This window comes from Ictidomys tridecemlineatus, chromosome 6 (assembly GCF_052094955.1).
Source record: "Ictidomys tridecemlineatus isolate mIctTri1 chromosome 6, mIctTri1.hap1, whole genome shotgun sequence".
Lineage (NCBI taxonomy): Eukaryota > Metazoa > Chordata > Mammalia > Rodentia > Sciuridae > Ictidomys > Ictidomys tridecemlineatus.
The window spans coordinates 91,997,026-92,024,632 of NC_135482.1; the positions used below are offsets into that span (position 1 = coordinate 91,997,026).

Consider the following 27,607-nt stretch of genomic DNA (forward strand, 5'->3'; position numbering starts at 1 on the left):
TCTCAAAACTGTAAACTATAGGATGCTAAATACTGAAAACACTCAAATGATTGATTATAATGAGATTTACACTGACAACTGGAATAACAACAGATAACAGTGACTGGCCCCCCTCATAGAGCACATCATTTGACTTTATTATATATGCATCATTGTCTACCTTGCTTCCAAAGCTCTCTTCTTTTCATTTTGTTTAAAGAAAATGCAAATTCTGGTACTAACATTCTTTGTTTTGATAGTTTGTTTTTAAATTTTTATATATGGAAGCATTGTGATTTGAAATCCTGCTCTCTATATTTGAAATTCTGCTCCCTATATTTATTCTGTGCTCAGAGAAGTAGAAGAACATTTGAGTAGTTGTCTTTTTGAATGAATACCTCTCCAGATTGCGTTCATCTCTGTCCCACTCTCTATGAGCCATCTTTCTGGTTCATGAGATATTTTTTATTGATTTCTTTTGAGTCCTTCTCAAGTTACCCACATTTCTGGATCTGCCTTTATGTATCGTAGTACCTAAATACCATGTGTTAATGTTTAGGACAAGGACTTTTGTCAGCTCCCTGGGAAACTGCTACCATTTCTCTTATAGCTTGGGAAAAGAAGTGACCTTTTTGGGTTCTTATAGTCTCTGAGTTCAAGGGTATTATTTTATTATTATTTATTAGAAAAACAAAAAGGATATGTTTCAAGATTTGATTATAAAAATGAAGTCAAGAAAATAACAAAGGAAGTTGCTTTTTTAACAGAGAACAGCACAAATTTGGGGGGTTAGATTTCTTTAAAATTTTTAAGACAATTTTATATTGGTATGTGACAATTACATAGAATAGTGGATTTTATTGTGGCACATTTGTACATGCACATAATTTAATTTGATCAATTCCAATCCCCAGTACCTCCCATGGACGTCCTCCTGCTAATCCTACTGGTCTCCCTTCTACTTTCATAAGAATCCTTTTTTCTCCCGAGCTTCCACATATGAGTCTGGCTTATTCAACTTAACGTGATACTCTGCTGTTCTATTCATTTTCTTGCAAATGACACAATTTCATTCTTTATAGCTGAGTAAAATCCATTTTTTATATATAGTACATTTCCTTTATCCACTTATCTGTTGATGGACACCCAGGCTACTTCCATGATTTGGTGGTTGGGAATTATGCTGCTATATAAGTGTGCATATATAATATGATGACCTTAATTCTTGTGGAAGAACCCAGATTTCTTATGTGGTAGTGTATGACATTAGGGCAATTACTCTCCTTAAATCCCTATTTTCACATCTCTAAAATGGGACTATAATACTCTATGTGGGATTATGGGGAAAATAAGTAATTACACAAAGAGGCTTATACATAGTTATTTAATATTCAGTGAGTTCAGATTATTTTTAAAAAAGAGGTCCCAAATACAGAGTTTAGACTTGTTTATCTACCATACCACATTTCTATCTCTCTAATATATGGGGATTGGAAGGAAAATGGGAAGCATCACTTACACAGATGAGAGGACAATGAGTTGGCTCTATGAAGAAATAGATGGCAAGTAATAAAAGAAAGAAAACCCTGCCAAGAACATCACTAGAAGAAAATTTAAGTGGAAAAAGCATTATAGGCATCTTGGTATCATAACTGCTTTAATTCATTTTAATATATGAATAACTATTTTAGATGCTATCCAATAAATGAAATAATCAAAAAGAAAAATTTTCTTTTTGTTTACTTTTTGAAAGCCAGCTTTTAAAGACTTTGTGTTAGGTAAACAGTAAAAAAAAAATCACTTACCAAGGATTAATATAAAATGCCAAAAGATAATCAGTCCAAAGACATGAAGGTAGCAGGGTTAAGAAAGCAAATATACTCCTACGCCTGTGAGCATTAATAGATAACAGATGTAAAGATGAAAAAGTGGCAAGAGTTAGTAATATAAACTGTGAACAGATATCAGTAAATTACCTACTGGGATCAATTAATATGACAAGCACCTTAATTACAATTAAATATTATTCCATTCTGTGAAATTTTAAAAAGTAAGGGTTTAAGTGCTACAATATTGACAAAATCAGTTTTTATTCACACAAGACCTTATTATAATCAGATAGATTTCCTTGAACTTACTTTGTGTCAATTAGTCTGCTATTAGGTGATTACATTTTGCATTCAGTTAAATGAGACTCTTAAATGGCTCATTAGTTATCGGATGTCTTATTCTTAGATATTAACTTTCCAATGCTGAAACCTATTTTAAGAAACTGTTATAACCTCATTTGATAACGAAATAGCAACTTCTGTGTGGAGGTATAAATGGACATGTTACTTATAATGATTCTGATGTAGACTAAGCTTTTGGGATACATTCTAAACTGCATGATTTTATGTGACTTTCTATATTTTGAGTTTCTACAAAATTTCTAAAAAATATTTCTTAAAGCAGAAGAATGTTATGATACTCAGTTATCACTCATTCAATATCAACAGTGCATCAATAGCAGAGTCTAAAAATCTCATTGATACTCAATAGAGTGGGAACAAAATTATTTAATTTACTTTAATTCTATTTCAGACTCTTGATTTAAAATGCCTGGTTTGAGTCCAATTTCAGATATTCAAGCCACTTGTAAAATGGAACATCCATTCATGTAGATTTAAAAATATCCTGGGGCTGCAGCTCTAGTTATTCTCAGAATGGTGGGGAGATGCTGTCATCCTGTCACTTCGGTTACAAATCCCCACTGAGATATCCATTCTCAGTCAGCCAGAAAATGCTGCTGCCGGCAAAACTCTCCTTGCCAAGAGCAGTAGGAGAATTTACTTGATTTTATAGAAAAGTCCTGATGTGAATTCTCTTTTCCCTTGGTTCTCACCAAACTGGTCTCTCATAAGTTTTGCAAATTGTGAATGGCTAAGAAGTTAGTTAATACCTAGCTCTCCTGAGTCACATGTGCAATTGGGTCATTTCCTAGATGGTCATATCACCAGTCTTGGGATGAGTCTTTCTATATCTTGGGATGAGTCCTGTTTACGGGCCAGGCAAGAAACAGGCATCAATCTCTTAATCTTGGGATGAGTGCTGATAAATTTGAACAAACCTACTAAATGTTTCCTAAATTTCACCATCTAGGGATTATGAAATTTTCTTTCTTTATGGTTGGACTAATCGTATTTTAATAGCAAAATTCTCTTCACGTTAAAATTTTAAAATGGCAGGCCAGGTGTGGTGGTGCACACTTGTAATCCCAGTGGCTAGGGAGGCTGAGATAAAAAGTTCCCAAGTTCAAAGCCAGCCTCCACAATTGAACAAGGCCATAAACAACTTAGCAAGACTCTGGGGTCGTGGTTGAGTGCCCCTGGGTTTAATGCCCAGTAACTGCATCCCCCTTCAAAAAAAAACCAAAAAGCCAGCACAATGTATTGTCTTATTGAAAACGATCCTATTTTGGGGGCTGGGATTGTAGCTCAGTGGTAGAGCACATGCCTAGCATGTGTGAGGTTTGATTCTCAGCACCATGTATAAATAAATAAATGTCCATCAACAATTAAAAAAAAAAGAAAGAATCCTGTTTTAACCAGATTTACAACTAGAGTGGGAATCATCTATACTCAAGGAAGTAGAATTTATATTCTAAAAAAAGTTCTGCCTCTCTTATTGATTCTGTAGGGTAAAATGTCTAGTCTTTCAATCTATTTCTTGTACCATTTTGGGGTTAGAAAATGGGGGGGCGGCAGGGGGTAAATCACTTACCAAAGATTAATAGGAAATGTATGAACTTAAATATACTTTGTTTCTGTTGCAAGCAATCATGAAAACTAGGTCATATAAGGAAAGTGGATTCATGTTCAATGTTTACTTAATTAGTGATTCTATGGGTGTAGTTGAACTAGATAGGTCTGTTAATTCTCATTGTTAGGTATAATATCATTTTACTTAATCTCTTGAAAATGCTTTTCTAATTCCCCAAGGACCTCCTCCCCATAGGACCTTAATACTCAAGTATAAAGAAAAATGAGGCTGTGTATTCTTGTGGGACATCTCTGGCTTTGATAATTATTAACCTGCAAGTATGAGAGTTGAGAGCCCTGGGCTGTACATTTCTACTTAATTTTTTTAACAAAAGGGTGGCTTATGTCCCCAGGCATTGAGATGCTGCTCTGTCTAATCCTGCTTCAGTGAAGTCTCCCCTCAGGCCTTTAGCTACCACTTGTTCAGTGTGGCTCCTACATTTGCCTCCTTCCTCAGCATGATTGTGGGCTCCTTGCATGAATGCATTAGTTCTTTGTTCAATATAGTAATACAGAATAGATTAGGGCATTTTCTCTACTTCAGTATTAAGTTTGTAGAAACCAATATATCCTGTGGAAATCTAGCCATTGAAAGTCTACTGTTACTGAAATCATGAAATTACCATCAGACAAAACTACTTATCCCTAAAGATGGTAAAATCAAGTTTAGAGCCCATACAACATAGATAAGCTATCTACAGGCTTGTTCCAAAATACTACTTACCAATTGTAGGGAAGTTTCCCATCCCTCTCCAAGGATGCAAAGTTGACAAATGTTCCTGCTCCACATTCCCTGTTTGAAAGGAACACAAATCAACGTAACTGCTCGAGAGAGCACTCTTTACCTGACATAAAAATAAAGAGAGCCTTTTACAGGTTTATCATGACAGCATTAAATTTTTTTTAAGCTGATGTAAGTTCTATGTGTTCCTTTGTTTCATACAATGCAAAAAAGAAAAACAAAACAAAATAAAACAGTCTCTTGTAAGACTCCTAATCAACTTATTTTGAGTCTGAAAGAATTCAGCTCATAATCTTTGTCAAAAGGCATTCATGATCCTAAAATAAGTCTTTGCACTATTTGGAAATAATATTTTTTCAAAAAACCTTCATTAGTAAGGTATACAAACTTTCCTAGATAAACTGAAAGTCCCTTTGTAGTACTTTTCGAGTTAAGTTTTGTTTCATAGCACTCTGATTTCCTCCTTATAGGGATAGTGGACCAAGTTGAATTGCTTACTTCAATTTTTTTTTCTCTTATATTGTGGTATCCTTATTATTTATCCCTTGAGATAAGGGTGATACGTATTGAAATAGGTTGGCTTCTGACATGACTCTAATCCAGAATGGTTTCAATTAATCTGTTAGTAAAAAAAGACTATTTAGGTTTTTTTTTTTTTTTTTAACTTTCTCAGAAAAGGAAAAGATCTGGATGCTGTGGCACATGCCTGTAATACTAGCAGCTTGGGAGGAGGAAAGCCAGCCTCAGTAACTTAGAGAAGGCCTAAGCATCTTAGCAAGATGCTGTCTCTAAATAAAATATTTAAAAAGGGATGGGGATGTAGCTTAGTGGTTAATTGCCCCTGGGTTCAATTTCCTGTACTAAACAAACTAAACAACAACAACAACAACAACAAAATTGGGCAAAAAGATAAACATGTTCTCATGCCTTCTCTGCCTTTTGACTAATATGCATCGAGAACATAGCTCACTGGGCTCATGCCTCTCATTTTTTCTATACGTGAAATTGATGGACCAACTTGATATTATTTATCCAGCATTGAAATTAATTACTTCAGTTATCTGACTGCTCTTATTAGGATATTCTAAGAATATTTTTTTCTTTGAAAAACATACTAATATTATTGTATCTCCTTATGTGATAAAATTACATACTACCAATGCATTTTCCCATTTTGATTTCCTATATATGGATCTCTTACTTTCAAATTCACTCAACCAACTGAGCTATATCCCCAGCCCCTCAAATTCAGAAGTTCTTAATATGGGGTCCAAAGATAGAATTTAGAGCTCTAGAAACTTAAGTAGAAAAAGATAAATCTTCATTTTTACAAACTGTAACTGAAGTTTAAAAGTTTCTTGTATTAAAGTAGACAACAAACCACCACATCAGTAGTTGTGATTTGCTAACAATAGAAATTACAGATACTTTTATATAACAGACTTGCTGCATATATCTTGAACTGTTTATTAGTCATCCAAATAAAATGATGAGTTAGATAGTAACTGTTTAATGTATTAATAAAAAGCAAAATATACTTGTTTTTAAAATATATGAGCATCATGTTTCAATATGATTATATAATTGTATGTGTTTTATTTTATGCTCTTAGAAAGTATTATTCTCTAAAGAGATCCATAAGTCTCATTAGACTGGCAAAGATCATGGCACAAAATATCTTGGTTTTAATGACCAGCTGAATGAATTAGATCTGTCCTTGCTAAATATCTTCTGTATGCATCACAAAAACTCTGTAGTATGCCCTCATAAATACCATCATTTTCATTATTACATCTGTCACCACCCCTCGGCTGTCAGGATTATGCACCAACACTTTCTGCATACTTCCCATGCTATGTTATTACTGCATTATTGCTCCTGATTATCCACTAATGAAGGGGTTGTTATCACCTCTTTTTGGTATAGGTTCTTTCTTGCCTTCCAGGCCACCACACTCTTAGTTTTCCTTCTACTCCACTGGCTGCCTCTTGCCAATCTCTTCCTGTCATCTTCTTTTCTTTCTGGAAGTCTTCATATTGTAAACCTCCAGTGCTCCACCCAGGGCCCTCTTTTACTTACATTTACTCTCTGACTTTGGCCTAGTCTATAGCTTTAACACCATTTATTTGCTAACAACTCTCAAATTTATATCTCCAAAATCAAGACTCTTTCCTGAACACCATATATTCCTGGGCAGCTGTCTACACCAAACCTGTACTTGCAATTCATCTCCAATGTAGTATTGCCAAAGCTGAATCTTGATGTTTCCTCTATTCTGAAGCCTCTTACCTGGAGTCTCTCTTAATCAATTGCAACTTCATCCTTCCAGGGCCAAAACCCGTTGTCATTCCCGACTCCTTTATACATTCCCATTCCACACTCAATTTCTTATCAAATCCTATCACCCCTATTTTCAAGATATATTCAGAATCTAGTCTTTTCTTCCTCCCATTTGTTGTTACTACTGTGGACTGAACTACTACCATGTCTTGTCTGGATTACTGTCAGGACTCCCCCTGCTGATACACCTGTGTTTTTGATTGTCTCTGTACAGCCTGTTTTCTAAAAATGAAAACATTAACACAAACCAGATATTTTTAATCTTCTCCAAACCTTGCTATGGCTGCCCATTTTACTCAGTGTAAAAGGCATTTTACTCAATGGATTATGAAACACTGTAGATCTGACATCACCTGTTATTTTTCCCTTCCCTTCCTCTTCCTTAGTCATACTGGCCGCTTCTCTGCCAGTCATGGCAGAATATAAATATGCTAGTCATGCTCTGGCCCCAGGATCTTGGCAGTGCATGTGCTGCTTTTGCTACTGGGCACACTCTTCCTAGAGATAACACAAGGCTAACTCCATGCTTTTCAAGTATTAGCTTAAAAATGTCCCTGTTTGAGTGAAACCTACCCACCAAGAGAATTGTCTCCTGATTCTGGTACTACTAATCTCCCTTACTCTGCTCTATTATTTTCTCTTAACTCCTGCTAACACACTATGCAATTTTGTGCCTTACAGCTCTATTTTCTGTTCTCCATCCCCCTGATTAGAATACAAACTCCACAAAGGTATGGATTGCTTTTGTCATTGTCCATTTCAAGAACCTACAGGAGTCTGAAACAGTAGGTATCAATTCATATTTGTTGAGTGAATAAAGTTTCAGTGGCCTGCACAAGTTCACACGGTTCTTAAATCAGGACTGGACCTTAAAAAGTGTAAGTTCAGAGCTCCACACTCCAGCCACAGTACAAAACCAACTCTTTCCTTATTGTATTAAGATTTATTCAAATTCCAGTCTTCATGCAGTTGATTTTCATATTCAGAAATGGCCATTGTTTTCCACTTTCATGGTATCCCGTGTTTATCTGCTTTATTGTTTAGGTCAGCCATGCCTTTAAATATGTCTTTAAATTTCCTCCTTTTCCTCTTTCTTCTTTTTCCCAGGGTTTGAACCCAGGGGCACTTAACCACTGAGCCACATCCCCAGCCCTTTTTAAAATTTTTAATTTTGATACAGGATCTTGCTAAGTTGCTTAGGGCCTTGCTAAGTTGCTGAGGCTGGCCTTGAACTTACAATCTCCCTGCCTTAGCTGTCTGAGCTGCTGGAATTAGAGGTAAGTGCCATTATGCCCAGACTCCTATTCTTCTTGTGATTCCATTTAATCGACTTCTTTCATTAATTATACCAACTAGGTGTGGATCATTCTTTTACTCCAAATATGTCTGAAGGTACCCAAATGTAACAGATCCCTACTTATGAGCTTCTTAAAATGTCAGGATTGAGAGCAAGAAGGTTTGTTATTTGTAAACAGCAATCCACTGCTTTACCATTCCAATGGCAACATTTTCTAAAATATTAGCTTACTTAGAAAACACACAAAAGAGAAATAGACAACACACAAAAGAGAAATAGATACTACATCTGAAATAAAATTGTTACACAGTTTAGGTCTGCAAAAGTTGTACATATATAAGTAAAAATATACCTCAAAGGTTGGATAAAATATTAACAAAACTTAACTTACCTAGCCATCTGCAGATGCTTTTTCCTAAGAATGATGAGGGTAACAAGAAGCAGTCCAATGAGAAGTGTGCTCAGGATGGCCAGCACGGAGATCACTACCACATTAGGATTCATCTCTGTAACTAAAGAGAAGCCAGGCATTGCAGTTATAGGCTCCATGATTTGGAAACTGACGGGACCATTCACAGCTTTTCATCTAATCTTATGAGCAATGAACTTATGCTGATTATAATAGCAAAACATGAAACAACTTAAGCTAACAATGATCTTGCACTCAACTATGACTTAGCAGACTGAAAAATGGTATTCAGGTGGCTGGAAGAATTGAGCCTATTTCAAAAGCCTCCAACATTCAGGATGTTCTTTCTTATAAGGAGAACTATAAAATGGGAAGAATGCCATGGTTCAAATTCATTTGAAAACTACAAATCTAAAAGTCATTATCATGTATTATCATTGTTTAACAATTTCACAAGCTCTGAAGGTGGCAGGTTCTTATTTAATGCCCATGACTTTAAAGTCAGAAAGTGCAACTGAATACTTTGCTCACAACTAATAACGTATATGGAAAAAGACACAAGTGAGCTACCATCTGCTGCAGCACTTAACACGTTACTAGAGGCAGGCATTCTGATGATCTGTAGCCATATGCTCAGAGGTTTTCCATCTGCACAGCCCAAGAGATTAAACCTATTAATAAGTTAGAGGGTCCTTAAGAACAGGGGTTGTGCCCTTTTCATATACTTTATATAATGACGGGTCTATCTACTGTGGCACTTACACATTGGCTAGTTCTTTATATTGTATGAATGAGCAGGATATCAAAGGCAGGTAAATTTGTTGAATGGCTTTATAAAGCTCTTCAAAGTGGGCCAGAAGAGATTTGAACCATCCTTTGCATGGATCATAAAATCAAGGAGCTGATCCCTAAGGCTCTGATATTTTCGACTTCCCCTTTGGACCAGCTGGGCTCCAGTTCATGGGTGGGGTGCTTGAGCAGAAAGAACAATAATCTCATGGTGCAAGAGGTTATTCAGGTGTCCTTGAGTGCTAACTGCTATTTGGGGAAGGCATACTTTCTACCCTCTGGGTGTCATTTTTCTCACCTTTAGATAAGCTTAATAAAATCACCCGTTGCACTAGGTTTATGTGGAGATGTCAAGGAATAAGAGAAATTAAAGTATACCTAGAAAGATGTAATAGGTTGTAGAAAGGAGACACATTAAACTATTTTTTTCAGGTCAATTTTGTCCTGTCTAATGAAAAACCAAGAATTAAAAATAGAAAGCAAAAAAATAAATAAATAAAAAGCTTTATCCATTCATCTTTTGAAGGGCATCTAGGTTGATTCCACAGTTATAGCTTGTGTGAATGAGCTGCTATAAACATTGATGCGGTTCCGTTACTATACCTAATTAGAATAAATATATAAATTTTTTTTAAAAAAACTTATTGCATGAAGATAAACTCCTTTTTTATAATAAAATACTATTTTAGAAAAAAAAAAACGCATTCAAGTCACCACTGAATATAGCAGCTAAATAGAGGACTAATATTATAGAAATGAGAGTGAACCCTGTGAAGAAATAATGTGAAGCAACAGTGGTTTTACTTCAGGAGACTTCATAGAGGTTCTCAAATTGCAGAATAAGAATAACCAACCAGAGAGCAACCATGTGTAGTACAACTCAGAAAAGACTAAGAAAACAAACAGGGCCCCAGATCCTTCATTAATTTCTAACTGGCCCATTTACACTTTGTTTCTAGATTAGACAATTTCTTGCTTTGAGTTTTCTGTTGTGACAATTGATGGCCAAGGCTGAGACAGATGAAGCTGAGTTGATGGGGGTCCTGTGCCACGATTGCACAAGAGGATGAAGGTGGTGGCAGCAGCCAGCATTCAGACAGCATATGCTGGGGCTTTCTGTGTTTTATTTTTATGCTTCAAAATAACCTAAAAATGCATAGATTATTTTTCTAATTTCACAGATAAACGGCAAAGGCACAGAGACAGTAAATCTATTTTCTTAAATCAGGTATTTTAGTTAGTACTCTGAGATTGAGATTAAGGCCTTCCTGACCCCACAACTTGGATTTCCCCCTCCCCACCCCCCCGCAAGGGAACATTGCTTCCATTAAAAGGACAGATGATACATATTTCAAAAGAAAAAGTAAGGAACATGTGGAAAGGAATAACTCCTAAAGACCAGATTCACTAATGTATGAAACTACCCATGGTCGAGACGGCTATAAAGGTGGGGACACTGGGACTGTCATGGCTGAAGCTGGTGACACTGCAGTTGTAGGCGGTGGCAGGGAGGAGGCTGGAGATGGTCACGACATGGGACGAAACAGCAACGGGCTCCTGGAGATGCAGAAAATAAAAAAAAAAATGCTCTATCAACTCTTCATCTATTTTGTCTTTAAAATTATTTTTCATAGTTGAGAAGGTAATCTGTGGACATTGTAAAAATGTTTAAAGACACCCTTCTTTCTCCGTTCTCCTTCTACCCACTTCTCTTCCATGGGAGTAGCCATTGCTGCCAGGTATTTTTTCTTCTAATATTCATTTTATGGATGTATAAACATAGAAGAGACAGTTAATCATAAATGATGTCACAGTTTCTACATTATTTCACCTATTTTTTTCTCTAGTTATCAGCATATTTTGGCACTCTTTCCACAACAATACAGATTAAACTGCTTTATTCTTTTGAAGGGATGCATAAAAGCACATTGCATGGTCATATTTTATTTTGCCAACGCCCTATTAGTGATGAAAGTTTAAGTGATCTTTGACTTTTTGTGCTACTATACACAATGTTACAGTGAATATCATTTCATACATGTCAGAACATATGCATGTATAGACATACTTATGTATGTATATGTGTGTACATAAAAACTATGTGAACATAAATAAATATAATACACTCATATATTTCTAGGACTTGGATTTCTAGGTCAAAAAATATACATTTTTAACATTGAAAGCTACTGAAAAATAGTCCTCCATAGACATTTTCCAAGTTACCCACCTGCCACCTACATGTGACAATGCCTATTCTCTACATTCTTTCCAACACAGTATATTGTATCTTAGTTTTATTTTGCACTTCCTTATTACCATAAGTGAGACTGAGGAAATTTTTAGATGTTCAAGAATGTTTTGTATTCATTTTTATATGAAACATGTGTTTGGGGTTGTTGGCTTTTATGTTTTTGACTTGTAGCAGTTATTTATATCTTAAGGGCCTTACTCCTCTGTCTGCATTTTTAGCTTTTATATGGAATATGTTATAGTTTGGATATAAGGTATCCTCCAAAGCTCCTATATTAATGCAGGAGGTGAAACAAATGGATTGTGAGGGCTGTAACCTAATCAGTGTATCCTAGTTTTAATGGACTGACTGGGTGGTAACTGTAGGCAGAGGGGTTATGGTTGAAGGAGTCTGGGGGCTTTTCCTAGAAGGGCGCATCTTTCTTGTGTCCTCTTCCTCTCTCTTTCTCTCTGCTTCCTGACCCCATCATGAATTGAGCAGCTTTCTTCTCTGTTGGATCCTCCCGCCATAATGTGCTGCCTCACCCTGGGCCCAGAGCAATGGATTTGGCCATCTATGGACTGAGATATCTGCCCCAAATAAACTTTACCTTCTCCGAGTTGTTCTCACTTGGTATTTTTGTCAGAGAGGTGCAAATGCTGACTAAACAGCACCCCTCAAAAACATAGCAACTTTGTGCACTAACTTGGTAGAACAATGGCCAGGTTAGTGACAAGCACTCTTTTTCAGAAGAGGATCCTGCCTAAAGAGATAATAGCCATCAGCACTAATTTACCGCTCTCATATCTTCCACTATTCTAGAAAGGTATAATTTCTGGGGAAGAAAAACTTGCTAAGAGAACTCAGTTGTAGTAAGTAGCTGACTGACCATTATGTTCTTGAAGGAAGACATCACTGTAGTTACAGAGAAGAAAATCCACTAATGGCAGAGCCTTTATTTTCAAAAAGGATTCTTAGACTAGAGCTCAGCACAGATCAAAAAGAGATAAATTTTGTAGAAAAGAATATCAAAGGGGTAAAGGAATCAAAGTTAATTATCTTGGCATTCAGCGTGAAAAGATTTGTACTCCCTGCATTCCCTCTCCCCCTCCATCTCATGAGCTTCACTGTTTAAAAAGCATCAATGAATCAGGGTCATAGTATCAGCCTGTACACTACAGGAGGCTGTGTCGCTCACCAACCTGCCACTTTCCTTCTACCTCTGGCTCTAAAATATTTTTTCTTGCGGCTTTGCTACACTTAGAGCTGCTCTCTTGGCTTCCATTCATCCCAACCTGGTGAATAACAGTGTTTTATTGTTTCTGCTATATGTGATTCTAAAAATTATTCCATAACTGTCAAAAATATACTTTTTTTTCAACAAAATTATCCTCCTTACTAACTAGATGTGCGTGTTTCTTTTAAAGTCTCTTAGTAGAATGACTTTCATGTGGCACTTATGTTTCACTTATTTCTACACATATGTAATATCTACAATGATATGAAATTTTTTGGAAAGCAAGTATAGATTCTACCATTTGTTCTATACAATTGACAATTGGTTCCTATTTGTTAAATTGTATTTTATATGGAAGCTTCTTTTTTAAAAAAATTGACAATTGGTTCATATTTGTTAAATCGTATTTTATACGGAAGCTTCTTCATCCTCTTGATCAATTTAATGACCAAGAAGAAAAATGAATCAATTCCTTTTTTCCTTGGCATGTCCTGGAGGAACTAAGGATCAGGCATAGAAGATAAAAATACAAAGATCAAAAAAGTTATTGTAACATGAGCTTGTTCTAAGCATACTATTAATTTCTATCACTGAAACACAAAAGAGCAAATTACTTTGCATAGTTCAAAGAAATGGGTGATTTTTTTCCCCCTCAGATAATTAACCTTAATCAGAATTAACTCAGAAAAAGAAAGTCAAAACGTACAGTACCTGGAGTTTGGTTTCCTGACTAGAGCCAACTTGCTGACAGAAGACTTCGAAGAAATCAGCTACTCCTTCTTCCACCCACAGCAAAGTCACTGACGTCTGGGTTTTGTTTACTGCAAAGAGTGACTTGGGAGGGGCTGGTTCTGAGGAAAGAACGTTTTTAAATTATTTAATGTAATTTAATGTGTTTCTTCTTATTTTACTAACAAGAAGGTAAATATTTTTTTTTTTTGTTTTTAAAAATCCATATACAGGCAGTTAAGAGCCCATAAACATTTTACATTGCTTTTGAAATACTCGGAAGGCAAGAGGTTTTGCCTCTTCCCTCCCTCCCATTTTATAGTTCTCTTTTTGGAGCACTTCTGTTTTCTACTTCAGCTTTATTATAGCCCTAATCTAGTAATATTCTTTTTTTGACATCTGTCCTGGAGTTAGCACTGTCCTTATAATACAGAACTTTCTGGAAGAGATACAAAAATATGTACTTAACAAAGGCTGGGAAAATGAAAGTGCTGTGCTCCCTTCTAAAGAAAAGGTTCAGTTTGGTACTCAGCCAACAACCTGCCTTCCTTTCCCTGGAGGAAAGGGAGTTTAAAATACTTCAGTTAGAGGAAGGACTGGTGAAAATTTAGTCAAAATTAGGAAGGATTAAGCTAAACAGAAAATATGATTTTTTTTTTTTAGAGAAAAGGATTGATGGAAGGTGACTTGGATGATTCATACAATGTTAGGGATAAATTTTTTATCTTAGGAATTTTGTCTTAATCAGTTACCCCACTAGTTAAGGAAGCTGTGATTCCCTCATACTCATTCTCAGTATTTGAGGCACTGGCTTGGTTGCCTGAGGACCCTGCCTGTTCCTCATTTCTAATAAGTGCTCTGCTGTCTTGTCCCCCATTACTAAATCTCTCCTGGTCTTCTGCCTGTGACCTGTCCTTTAGATGATGCTTTTTCCTCTAGTTCCTCCAGTAGGTAAAGTGCTGAGCCTGAATAAATATCCAGGTATGAAGCGGGGGTCCCTGTTCCCTGCTGTCAGAACCCCTTGACATTACTTGCTTGGATATGGTGTATCTTACTGCCAGGTTCACATAGCCATATACTCTGCCCACCTGTATGTCCTTTTCAGATAACTAACCACTTTTGTAAGTGGTCCACTGCTTGTTATTCGATTTTGTTTCACTTACTACCCCACTTTCCCAAGATTGGTCCCCAGTGCTTGGATTTTAGCAGTGTTTAAAAAAAGTCCTGTAAAGCTGTTCACCTCTTTGACAAGGATATATCTTTTGTGGGAAGATTTGGAGTTTCTTTCTAGAATATTATCATGGTAGCCCTGACCAGAAACAAGAAGTATGTCAAAGTCAGTTTTGATTTGATTTATTGCAGGTAACTTCAACTTGAGTCTAACTAAACAGAAGCATATTTCTTTCCAGAGGCAACTTGACAAGGTTAGGCAGGAGAGCTGAAGGAAGAAAGAGATGAGTTAGTCTCTGGCAAGCAAAATTCGCAATTGATGTCAGGATCCCTTTTTCATTTGCAATGAATTATCCACTCTCCAGACATTGCATTGTCTCACTTCTCTTCTGGCAAAGAAAAACTAATGAAACTGAGAGTTTCTGATGAAATTCGGAGGTCAATTTCCACCCCACATCCTTCAAAATTGTCATGGCTAGTAGGATCCTGAATAAGAGAATAAGTCCTACAGAAGTTCTGACTCATGTAGAACGTGATCTTTGGCAGCAAGTGTAAGGTTCTTAGGGAAGAGTTGGATAATTTGTTAAGCTGATGCTGGATTTCTCTTTTCTTTTTTAAAAATGTGCACTACAGAATTGCTCCTCAGAGTGAATCTCTGAGACTATACTCAGAATCCCTAGGGTGTCTATATTTCACTTCTTGGTAGATAGATAAAATCAGTTTAGCTATCCAATATGAACACTGCCCAAATCCTAGCCTCTGAATCCAACTTTTTATGCCTGCATACTCAATCAATCATCTGTGCCTACTTTGATATCTCACTATTACCTCAAACTCCTAATGGTAAAACTGAATCTGGCAGCCTCCCCTTCTCATAAATCAATTCTATCTTCCACGACTCCTGATTCTCTTATGAACATAGACATTCTTTCAGTTGTCTAAGTGAAAAATGTTGAGGCTTCCCTCTTACTTCTCAGTCCCAGAGAGCATGTCTGCTAATGATTCTTGTCATATCTTCTGTTGTCTATTTTTAAAAATATATTGCATGTCCAGGCTCTTGTCATCACAGGCATTGATTGTTACAGAGTCCTTTCCCCCTCCTCCCTACTGCTAATCTGTTCTTTCTTCCTTTTGTCAGTGATAGCTAAAAGCAGCTTATGATGCCGCTGGCTCATGTTAATCCTGTCTGTGCATGTCTACAATGTCATATCTAAATGCACCACATTTTAAAGATTTACTTAAATTGGTTGCATGTCACCTAGCCATTAGTTTTATCACCAAACTACCCCACAAGTGCTGCCCCCTGTTAAAGTTACTCTTCTCATTGAACTTGACATGAGCAATGTTCTTGCTCTCACATGATTTCTCTTTATTCTCTTTATTCAGCTCATTCTGAGGTCAAGAAAAAGTCTTAGCTTCTCCCCAAAGGCTTTCTGATGACTTTGTCTCTTGATGACTTATCCCTTCAGGGATTTTCTGTGGGCTTAATTATCAACCATTTGATCTGAGTGAAGTCCCAATCCTACTAGATCCTAATAGATTATTCATGTTTTATAAATTAATCTGTCTTCATCTTGAACTAGCCATCTGTAGGTACTCAATGTATCTTATTTATTGACCAATTTAAAACATGAGCCAGCATTTATTTACTAGAAAATTCAGGATTCCAGCATAAGTAACTCAGATATACTGTGGTTGAATTTTTATGTTCTCTACCTTTTCTTATGCTGATCATGTTGATAAAATATTCATATTTCAGTTGTGGAGTCAAGGACTATTGTGAATTATAAAAAGAACTCTCCATGGTCTAAGGCAGAGGGCATAGTTACGAGAGTAGGGATTTCTTTTAATTTGACTGAGAATGTGAGTCCAGGTGATCAATAGAGAATCCTAATAAGAATGGAGATCCTTAGGAAAATCTCCAAATGATCTGGGACTTCTAACAGCCAGGTGGTAAATTTTTCTTTTCAGGAAAAATATGGAGACAAGCGATTATTCCAAGTCATGGCACCTATCATCAGTGTATTCTTTCCCCAACTACATAGACATGTGAGCTCTGTAGGTCAACGAGTAACATATCCAAGTCATTGGCTTGTGCACTATTTACTATCTTTGTGATAGGTGTATTCTTTAAATTAACCAGGCAGAAATTTAACTCTGGTATCCTAAAGGAAATAAAGTGATTACAGAATTCATTAGTGAGGGTATAATATGATTAAATTTGACTATTTGAGACAATATTTTTCCCAGAGAGTGTATTAAAATGCAAAATCTGTGTTGTACAACATAGCCATTAGCCATGCATAGAGACTGAGCACTTGAAATCTGGCCAGTCAAAAATAAAAGGTGCTGGGCTAGGGATTTGGCTCAAGTGGTAGCATGCTCGCCTGGCATGCCTGGGGTGCTGGGTTCGATCCTCAACACCACATAAAAATAAAAAATAAAATAAAGATGTATTTTCACCAAAAACTAAAAAATAAATATTAAAAAAAATTCTCTCTCTCAAAAAAAAATAAATAATCTGCATTTGGAGTTAAATTGGGAGTTCATAACCCACTTCAATCTAATGTATGAAATATGTCAAGAGCTTTGTAATGTTGTGAACAACCAATAAAAAACTTAAAAATAAATAAATAAATAAATAAAAATATAAGATGTTATTAATGTGAAGTACAAATTGGATTTTGAAGTTTAAGTATGAAAAAAGAAAATAGAAATGATTCTTTATATTGATGCTACTTTGTGTAGTCTTGGTTAAATAGAATATATTGAATTCAATTCACTTGTGTGTACTAGAAAATTAAAAATTACATAGGAGACTCTCATCATATTCCAATTGGACAGTACTGGGTTAGAGTGTTCCTTCCTATTTGCTAGAGCAGATGTCTGGAAATTCTTGGCAGAAGCTGCTTGGAGGACCCCTCTTTGTTGTTCATCTCTTCCCATGAAAAGACAATGTTGGCTTAGGCCCACAGCCTTGATGGTTTATGGGATTCAAGTTCTCCATTCTCAGGCACAGGACTAAAAGGAGTTAATGTTTAAACTTGTTCAGGCAACTGTACATGATAAGGGGTAGAGTGACATGCAGAAACTTTTGGACTGGTCTCTATCTGCATCATGGGAGGGACTGAATATCCCCAAACTTCATAGGTTGAAACCTCACAATGTAACTGTATTTGGAGACAGGGCCTTTCAAGAGGTTAATAAGTTAAAATGAAGCCATTAGGTTGGGCCTAATCCAATTTGACTAATGTCCTTATGAGAAGAGGAAATTTGGTCAAACAGATGCCAGGATGCATGCATACAAAGAAAAGACCACGTGAGGACAGGCCAAGGAGAGATACCTTAAGAGAAAGTGAATTTGCTAACAACTTGATCTTGGAATTTCAGCCTCCATAACTGTGAGTAAATCCACAGTTATCAAATGAACAAGTGAAGTGAATTTAATATATTTTATTTAACCAAAACCATACAAAGTAAGCATCAATATAAAGAATCATTAATATTTTTTTTTATGCTTAAACTTCAGAATCCAATTTGTACTTCACATTCCAAGCACCTTTTATTTTTGACTGGCCAGATTTCAAGTGCATGGCTAACGGCTGTGTTGTAATACACAGATTTTGCATTTCTGCTTTTTTTATTATTATTAGTTATACATGACAGTACAATGATCTTGACAATTCATACATTTGAATCAAATGGGGTATAATTTCTTATTTTTCTGATTGTACAGGTTGCAGAATCACATTGGTCATACAGTCTGTGGTATTTTAATTATGGCAGTCTTAGCCACCCAATATAGTTTCTTATTATAAAAAATATTAAATACATTCTGTCTCATAAAACAGAAGTATAAAAAGACCCCAACAATAATATGAAGAGCAAATGAGATGTATGGCATTGTATACACATTTTATATAGGGTCAGGTAGATATTAGAGACCATCTCCTTGTTATCACTTTATATCTTGCTCAGTGACATTTTAAATCTTAACTTCTTTAATATTCCATATTCTAAAGTGTCAAATTTCCTTTTGCTTAAAATAATCCACAATATTGATGTGAGTGTTGCATACAGGGTAAAGGGAATAAATATGCTGTTTTTACCAAATACAACAAAGATACAGGTTTGCTTGCTTTTAGATATTCTAAAGGCTTTCTAACATTGCTGGTGATATGTTTAACTATTTGGTCTTCCCTTTCCTTTTCTTTGCTCCCATTCAATGCCTCTCTGGATTTGGGTTGGTAATCTAATCTAATTTTATAAGAGAGTCAAGTACCATGCACAGAACATGAGCAGAATGGAAGGCTGTAATATAATCTCTACCATTTAATTTAGATTGGATTATGAGAGGCTCAAGCTGTTGCCTTGGGTCTCTAGGGAGTGAAAATGACCTTCTGTGAAGTATGAGCTGGTGTCATTCTTATTCTGTGCTTTAGCAAAAAAAAAAAAAAAAAAAAAAAAAATCATCGTTTTTTTTGGGAATTCCAAAGGAAACAGATGTAATGAACTTAATGTACCTTGGAACAGAGTGTAATGTACTTATTGTCTAAGATCTATCTGCTAGTTATTAGTTGTTTCTAATTTTAATGTGACTCATTGATGTAACCACCTAGCAAATGATGTTTATGAGGTCATAATTATTTCCATAAGGACCAGTAGTTTCTCTGTTTACATTTTAAACCTCTAAGCTTGATAAGTCACAGTACAAATGTGTGACATTGGTAATAAGAGGAAGTCAGTAGAAAAGCACTGAAAAAATCATCTTAACCTGTGATTAGCATGACCAAAATTTATTTTCAATTTTTAGCCTCACTGAGAGAAAATTTCTAGAATCTTATGCATGTATACAGATATGAATTGGGAGTCTTTAAATGCTATATTATAGTCAGCCTTTTAATTTTTTATTTTTCTCAACTCAAGCAGTTCTAAGGTAAGCAGCATAAGTTATGTAACTAATATCCAATTTAGCCAAAGAAAACATCTGCAATGTAAGTAGTTTGAAAGCTGCATAACTTAAGTTCAAGTCACTGAAAAAAAAAACATCTGCAAAAGAAAGCACTGTTAGAAGGGAAAAAAACAAACAAGAAGTCAAGAAATTATTCATGGTGAATTAAGATGTACATGCAATAAAATTAAGAAGAGGAATATTTATATCAAACAATGGTAGCCTTTGTCAGACTTGAAGTTTATTAGGTCTTTTCTCATTAACTTAGGGAGATTTTTTTCCTAAATTCATTTAATCAGTCATTTGAATATTTTTAAATTATATTGGGAAATGTAAAAAAACATTCAGGCAAATATTTAGGACCTGAAAAATGCATTAAATTACATTTGGGTCCTTTTCATATACAAAACATAAGATTTTCTCAGGAATTAGAAATATATCACTGCCATTACTTTTTAAATATATTTTTATGGTCTAATTTAATGACAGCAAATATCACATCTCCTTCTATGAGTCATTGGGTGGGTTTATAGTTTTAGCAACTCAAGTAACTTCTAGAGATTAGGGAGAAAAAGTTCTCATTAATATTAGTTCCAAAACAAAATATCTGACTTCTTCCATTTTTAGATCCCAGGAATGAATGAAAAAAAAATATGTATATATATATATATATATATATATACCTTTTTATTTTCTTTTATTTTTACCTAGCATTTTATTTGGTTAAATTTAGGTACCACAAAATTTTTAGACAAAGATCACTACCTACTTTCACTATATCATTAACCTGGTTGCCTTTATTTGAAATCAGGTTGAATGAAACTCTAAGACTTGGAATATAAAGATATTCTAGTCCAGACTTCCATTTTATAGGTAGGTGACATAAATCTAGAGGGCCTGAGTCACTTTTCTAATGTAACACAATTTGTGAGAATGAGAACTGATATCTAAAACCTCCATAAAAATAAACCTTCTAAAAATATGAGTATTTTCCATTCATTTCAATATTGGGGTAACAAGTTCTCCAGAAGACTAACTTTTTCAGGATGGATACTTGCTGAGTATTCAAGTGTTGAGATTTCACAGACATTGCTGTACAAGTCCGACATCCAGATTCTTCCAATATATTGAAGAGAATAAGATACTTGCAAAATATGCAGTCACTGCGTTGGTGGTCAGAAGAAATGCTTTTAAAGAAGTGCTGACGCTATGTGGCAGGGCTGTGGGCAGTTGGCAGTGACTCAGAGGACTTCAGTGGGAAATGGGGAGAGATGTATTGAGGATAGGTATTGGCGAGTCTCAAGCCCAGTGCAGAGCAATTGGGACAGTGACATAACTATCACTGAAATCTAAACTAGAAAGCAATATATGTGTGACTCCTGGTCATAAAGGTCTATACAAGAAGAATTGTAGAACCATTATGATATCCTACAAACCTAAAGAACATGTATGATTATCTCCTAAGAAGTCAATCAGAAGAGACTTTCACAGTTGCCATCAACACCCACCCTTCTGACTACCCCATCAGTGCCCACATCTCTGTCTTTCATTGTCTTACTGAAGATTCACCCCGAACCCTCAGCTCCTCTCCTGGCTGCCATCTCCTCTGGCCCAATCAGGGACATCATTTAAAGTCTCACTTCTAATTATCCTGAATGATTAATTTTTTCCCCCGGCTCTATTGAATCATTCTGATTAGCTTACATTCAAGCTTTTCCCATTCCGTTGAAGAATAAAAAGAAAAGAAAAAAAACAACAAAAATTCATAAATTCTTTATTATTCAGCTTCTGCTCACTTCCTCTTTTTTCCTTTATAATAAAATTTCTCAAAAGTTTTTCTATTCCAGCTGTCTTGAGCTTTTCTCTTTGCATTCTCTTTGAGCTCCTTCAAATTGGATACTTTTGTTCACTGCTCTACCCAAATGCCTGTTCTCAAAATCTGCAGTGACTTCTAGGTTGGTTGCTCAGATCAGTGTTCAGTTATCATTCTTCATCTTACCTGACTTATCTGCAGAATGACAAGGTGTTCCCTGTACCATCAAGGCCCCTTCTTTGCCTGGCTCCTATGATATCACACTTTCCTTGGCTCCTTCTTGCTTCTCTGGCTAGTCATCCTCTTTTGCTGGTTTTTCCTTGTCACTTTTACTTCTTAATGTTGAAGGGGCTTTGAGCTTAGTTCCGTGGATAGAATTCTTTTTGCTTTCTTCATTCCTAATAACCTGCTCAAGTCTGTTTCTTGACTACTCTTAAATTTACTTCCATACACGAAGTGCCCACTGAATCCAAGCTCCATCTAACAGCCTGTTCAGTGCAGTATCTCGTCTGTAATGTTTAACAGACACTTGGGACTACTGACCAGTCAGAGGCTGAACTTAGCAATCTTTTCTCCAGATCACTTTGTCCTATAATCTTCAACTCAATAAATTGCACCTCTGTCCTTTCAATTGCTCAGATCCTAGGTTTTGGTGTCTTATCACTAATTTGACAACATTTAAGTTCATCAGTAGTTTCTCTCAGCTCTGCCTTCACAATACATTTTTTTTTTATGTGACCACTTTTCATTGCTACCAGCCTGATGCAAGCAATTTCTTGTATGGATAGATATCAATGGTCTCTTGACTTTGAAGAATTATATAATTGATCATAAAAGTCCAACCTGAATGGAACCACTGTATAACCCAGCGGTATCACTCCTGGTATTCATCCTGAAGAATTAAAATCAGCATACGATAGTGCTACATGCATACCCAGAGGTTTATAGCAGCACAATTCACAATAGCCAAATTATCAAACTAGCTTAGGTGTCTGGCAATGAATGACTAGATAAAGAAAATGTGGGATATATACACATATTGGAGTTTTATTCATCCTTAAAGAAAAATTAAATGATGTGATTTGAAGGTAAGTGAATAGTACTTGAAAATATTATGTTAAACAAAATAAACTGCACTTAGAAAGTCAAGGGTACTGTGTTTTCTCTTACATGTGGAGGCTGAGAGAAAAATGGGGGGGGGTTGGGGAAGTGGGGAGAATCTCATGAAAATAGAAAGGAAACCAGTAGAGTAGAGAGTAAGGGGGTTAGGGGGAGGGAAGGGAAAGGTACCGGAGAATAAAACTGGCCAAATTGTACTGTTATATTGCGTGTATGTTTGAATATGTAACAACAAATCGTGCTATTCTGCCTAATTATAATGAACCCAATGTGTCCAACTTGGATCATCTGGGGAAGGAGGGGATTTCTAAGAAGATTGTCAGGTTTTAACTGATCCATAAGAGGTGCAAACTTGTATTGCCTAAGGCAATACAGATGTGTGGTCATCTTACCTATCTGGTCTTGTACTTTTGCTCTCAGCCCTAAACAGTTCCCACCAGGATCCTACTGTGAAATGTGTCAGTGTTGTGACTCCTCTGTTAACCCATCCCATGGAGCATCCTCTCACTCAGGAAAATGCTCTTCAATGACCCCACACTGTCGGCTCCCTTGTTACCTCTCTGGCCCGCCATCTACTACTTTCCCCTTTGTTGAATCTACTCTAGCCTTCTTGATTATTCTTTGAAATTACCAGGCTCACTGATGCTTCCAGGACTTTCTACCTGTGATTCCCTCTGCTCACCTGATAACTTCCTACTTAAACCTTTGCTTCATCCCCTCACCTTTAGGTTTGGACTCAAACATCACCGTCACAGTGACACTTACTCCACCCACAACAAATATTGCACTTACCCCTCAGCACTCACTGCCTTTGCTGCTGCTGCTTCTTTTTTTTTTCCCCCACAAAACATGACTGTTCAACATCCATGTAGCTATATTTATCATCCCTTTTTTTGAACTAGAACAGGCCAAAAATTTTTGTTATTTGTGTATACCCAGAACCCAGAATAGTGTGTGGCACATAGTAAAAGCAGACTAAATGTTTGGTGGTTGATAAAATGAATGAATGCGTTTGTAAAAAGTATATGACTTTATTGTTTTGTGTGTGTGTGTGTGTGTGTGTGAGAGAGAGAGAGAGAGAGAGAGAAAGGGAGAGACTGGTATGTGTGTATAACGGGGATGTGTATATAATGAATGCTACAGATATGCACACTTTGTTTCCTTTCCTTCAGTTTTTCTTCCCATCCATTCATTCATTCATCCATTTTTAAATCTTCTTTCTCTCTGTGCTATTTGACACCATTTATTCATATTCTCAACTTACTTAGCTCTTTTTGTGTATGTATGCGGGGAGAGAATAAGAAAAATAACATTAGTTATATATTAGGAGAGGATTCCAGGAAAGGGTGGCTAGGGAGTGGTACTTCAGACTTCAGTAAGGTATGACTCACGCACTTAACCCACTCCTTTCTAAAACCAAGGACTGCGTATATTCAAGCAACTATTTCCAAAATTGTAAACTCCATGGTTTCAACAAAATGATAAACAAATGTTCTTAAGAGGGAGTGAGACCACAAGTACAACAGACTGGTCAGAAAACCCAGTTTATTAAACTCCATAATTATTTGCAATCTACTGAAGAAAGAGAGGACACAAGGGATCCAATACTTCCCAAATTCTAAACATCTCAAAGTGTTTCTGTTTTTCCCCTTGTCTGTGGCCAAATGATGTTTTAAAGATTTCTAATCTATTCAAAAATTTTCATGACTGAGATTCAGAAAATCGAGCTAATGTTGTCCTAATGTCCAAATTATAAAAAGGGAACAGAAAACCACAGAGCGGGTGTGGGATCCTCCCTTGTTTGTTACATGTGTTATGAAGGAAATGAAGGTTTTAGAGAAAACCCAATTCAGGAACAAATATGCAGAAAACAGATAAAAAGAATTGATCCTGTGTCCAGACCCAGGTCTGCCAGGGGTAGAGTGGGCCCAGCCTTCCTAGGTTCTGTTGTGCTGCAAGGCAGCACAGCACTCAGCCATCCCCAAACCCTCTCCGAGCACTGGCGGTACAGGATTCCTGTCCTGACTCTGCCTGCACAAGTCTGTGGGCAGGAAAAAGCAGAAGTTTCACAATGGTGGTATGCAAATCCTGTCTTTGGGTTTTTTCTTTCCTCACTGGCTAGTATTTCCCAGTGTCTCTTGCTGGCTTCTCCTGGGCTCAGTCTGTAAGTGCTGAAGTGTTTCCTGTAGGCTAGATCCAGGGCTTCTCTGCTCATCTGTTTCATCTTATTACTTGGTGACCTCATCTTAGATGCTCCCAAATGATCTTTCCAGCCTAGAAATTCTCAATTTCCAGACACATGTATCAATAATCTCTTTATTTAACATCTGCTCTTTGATGTCCCACAGTTACCACAAATTTATATCCAAAGAAAAATCATTGATTCTTACTTTACTCCAAATTTAGGGCTCCTCTAATTTTTCAAGACTTTCCCATCTCAATGAATTGTACCACCATCCATCCTAGTTGCTCAAGAGCCACGCCTAGAAGTCAGTGTCAATTTCTTTCTCTCACTTCCCGTCTCTGTCCCAACAGAAGCTTGACACAACCTTCAAAATAGCTCCACAATTCTGTCCACTTCTCTTCATCTCCATTATAACCACGTTAGTCAAGGTTTCCATCATTTCTCATGGGACTTATTTGGATTAGAATGTTATTTTTTCAACTGGGACAAATAACCCTTTATTGGTTGTTGACTCAACCATCCTTTCTCCCTTAAGCTACCAGAGGGATTGTTTCAAATGTAAGTCAGATGTTTTTAAATCCTCTAAATGTCCCATGGCTCTAAATGTAAAATGCTACCTCAGTGCCTTCAAAATCCTGTACAATCTGGTCTCTGCCTATCCCCTCCACATAGCACACTTCCCCAACCTTCTGTGGATGATCCTCTTTGGTTATTTAGACCTCAGCTTTGATGGCTCTCTCAAAGAAACCTTTAACCACACAGTGACTGTACCCCAGTGCCCTGCTTTAATGCTCTGTGAAACACTTATCATTTTCTCTTCACTAGATCAAAAGTTATTTGTGGACATTTCTGTGAAAGAAGGCTTTGGGTTCATTGCTACAAGTAGTTTGACTTTTCACTAGGCTTGCAAGGCTGTCAATATATATTTGTTAGATGAATTAATAAGTGAATGTTCTATTAGTACAGAGCTATCTTGTAAATGGCCAACATTTACCATTCTTGTTTCTTTTCCTTTCTTCTTCCTCCTTTTTTTAAGGTTGGAAAACTGATTCTCTGATATAAACTCCTAAAGTTGGCCCAAAGTTCTAGTTGGATTCACCAAGACTTGGAGATATGACTGGTTATTGGTTGAAAACATAGTCATGTGCAGACCAGTGGTTTCTTCCAACACGACGGGTCTTAGGTACAGATTTAATTTTTAACATTTGTGTTGACTTCCAAAGGGACTGGTCATCACATACCACCATAGTAGCATGAAACTGCAGGCACTCAGAAATTCCCTGTGGGAGGACTGGCTCAACATTCTGTAAATAGCACCACTGATGGTATGTGTCTTAATATGGATGTTTGCTGTTGACATTATAATTGAAAATTCTTGGCAATTATTTTGAGAAAGGGCTCTTTACCTTTGCTCATTATCATCTTGGATTAACTTATGTTATACGATAGTCATCGATAGGTTAATTTATTTCCACAGAGGTAAATCCTGCCTCCTATGATAGACATAGCATAAAGAGACCTCTGTCAGAGAGGCTGGAATGCTGGTTAACCCAGCTAGTTTTGGTCCAAGCTTTAACAATATTATTCTGATTCAAATGAAAATCTGTATGTCAAAATTGTATTTTCCTGTAAAGTAGAATTAATATGACTTTTGTGTACACCAAATGAACACTGTGAAGAAACAAAATGGTATGAAGTTTTGTGAAACAAAAAGTAACTTCAATTCGGTTATTTTAAAAGCACAATGCTATTTCACTTCTATGAAAGATGAAATTATTTTGGTTAAATATTAGCTACTATTTTCAACCTTGAAGTCTACTATTTCAATTCAATTCAGTAATATATATTGAGCAGCTATGGGTGGCAAGGCATTGTGTTATGGAAAATTGTGAGAGCTAGGGGCTTGGGATGTGGCTCAGCGGTAGAGTTCTCACCTAGCACGTGCGAGACCCTGGGTTCGATTCTCTGTACCACATAAAAATAAATAAAATAAAGGTATTGTGTCCAATTATAACTAAAAAATATTTTTTAAAAATTGGGAGAGCTAATAAAATACAATAACATGATTAGTGATGAAAAATAGAATGTTTTATCAAAAGGATAAAAAGTTAGATTATTTAGTTGCCATGAAAAAAAAAAAGGCATATTATGTATAGATTGTCTTTCAGGGAAGAACAAGATAGAGACAATATTCCATTTGCTATTAAGATATTAATACAGAAAAGCTTTTTTTTATTTCATAGAAATAATTTATCTAGGAACTTGCCTTTTACTCTTGAAAAGTTTAAAGGAAATTTACCAGTTGGCTTAGACAGTCCTATGAATCAGGCAAACATGGAAGCTCAAGACCTCACGATGTTTGAGAAAGCATCTTGATTTTCAACTTACACTCCCAATGAAGACCTAATTGTACTAGTTATAACTTCTCCCCATATTCTCAGGGCTCTGTAAGTCATCTGTAATGTCACAATACCATCAGAATGACAGAGAAGCCTGTACTGAGCCCAGTGAAAATGTTATTTTGGTAAGCACACTCTGAATTTGAATTGTAAAGGAGATTGATTATACAAATGAGGTGGAGAAAGAAGCCAGGACCTCAAACACACAGCTACATGTAAGAATAATGCTTGGGAAAAGAAAGACACTGAGGACATGAGTGAGATCTTCAAGTAGTTCTGGTTACCTGGAAATGATTTTTGAACTGACCTTTGAATTCATGGGAGACACAATCTGAAATAGGAAGGTAAGCTTTTATCTTAATAAGTAGATGATGCCATGTTGGAAGTTGGTATTCTCTAAAATTCAAGCATGGGC

The 27,607-nt window shown here is 36.2% G+C and overlaps 1 protein-coding gene across 2 annotated transcripts in view; it reads right to left on the reverse strand.

Annotated features, from left to right (window-relative positions):
• The window catches only part of Ptpro (protein tyrosine phosphatase receptor type O), a 220,963-nt gene that overhangs the window by 33,397 nt on the left and 159,959 nt on the right, over window positions 1-27,607 (reverse strand). The window contains exons 13-17 of one of the 2 annotated variants that reach the window (XM_005331877.4): window positions 13,538-13,677; window positions 10,781-10,913; window positions 8,550-8,670; window positions 4,504-4,572; window positions 1,785-1,868 (exon numbers count right to left, since the gene is read on the reverse strand). In XM_005331877.4, the coding sequence (XP_005331934.1) occupies window positions 1,785-1,868; window positions 4,504-4,572; window positions 8,550-8,670; window positions 10,781-10,913; window positions 13,538-13,677 (547 nt within the window). The remainder of the gene's footprint in view (window positions 1-1,784; window positions 1,869-4,503; window positions 4,573-8,549; window positions 8,671-10,780; window positions 10,914-13,537; window positions 13,678-27,607) is intronic. The other variant, XM_040280959.2, reaches the window with a different exon arrangement.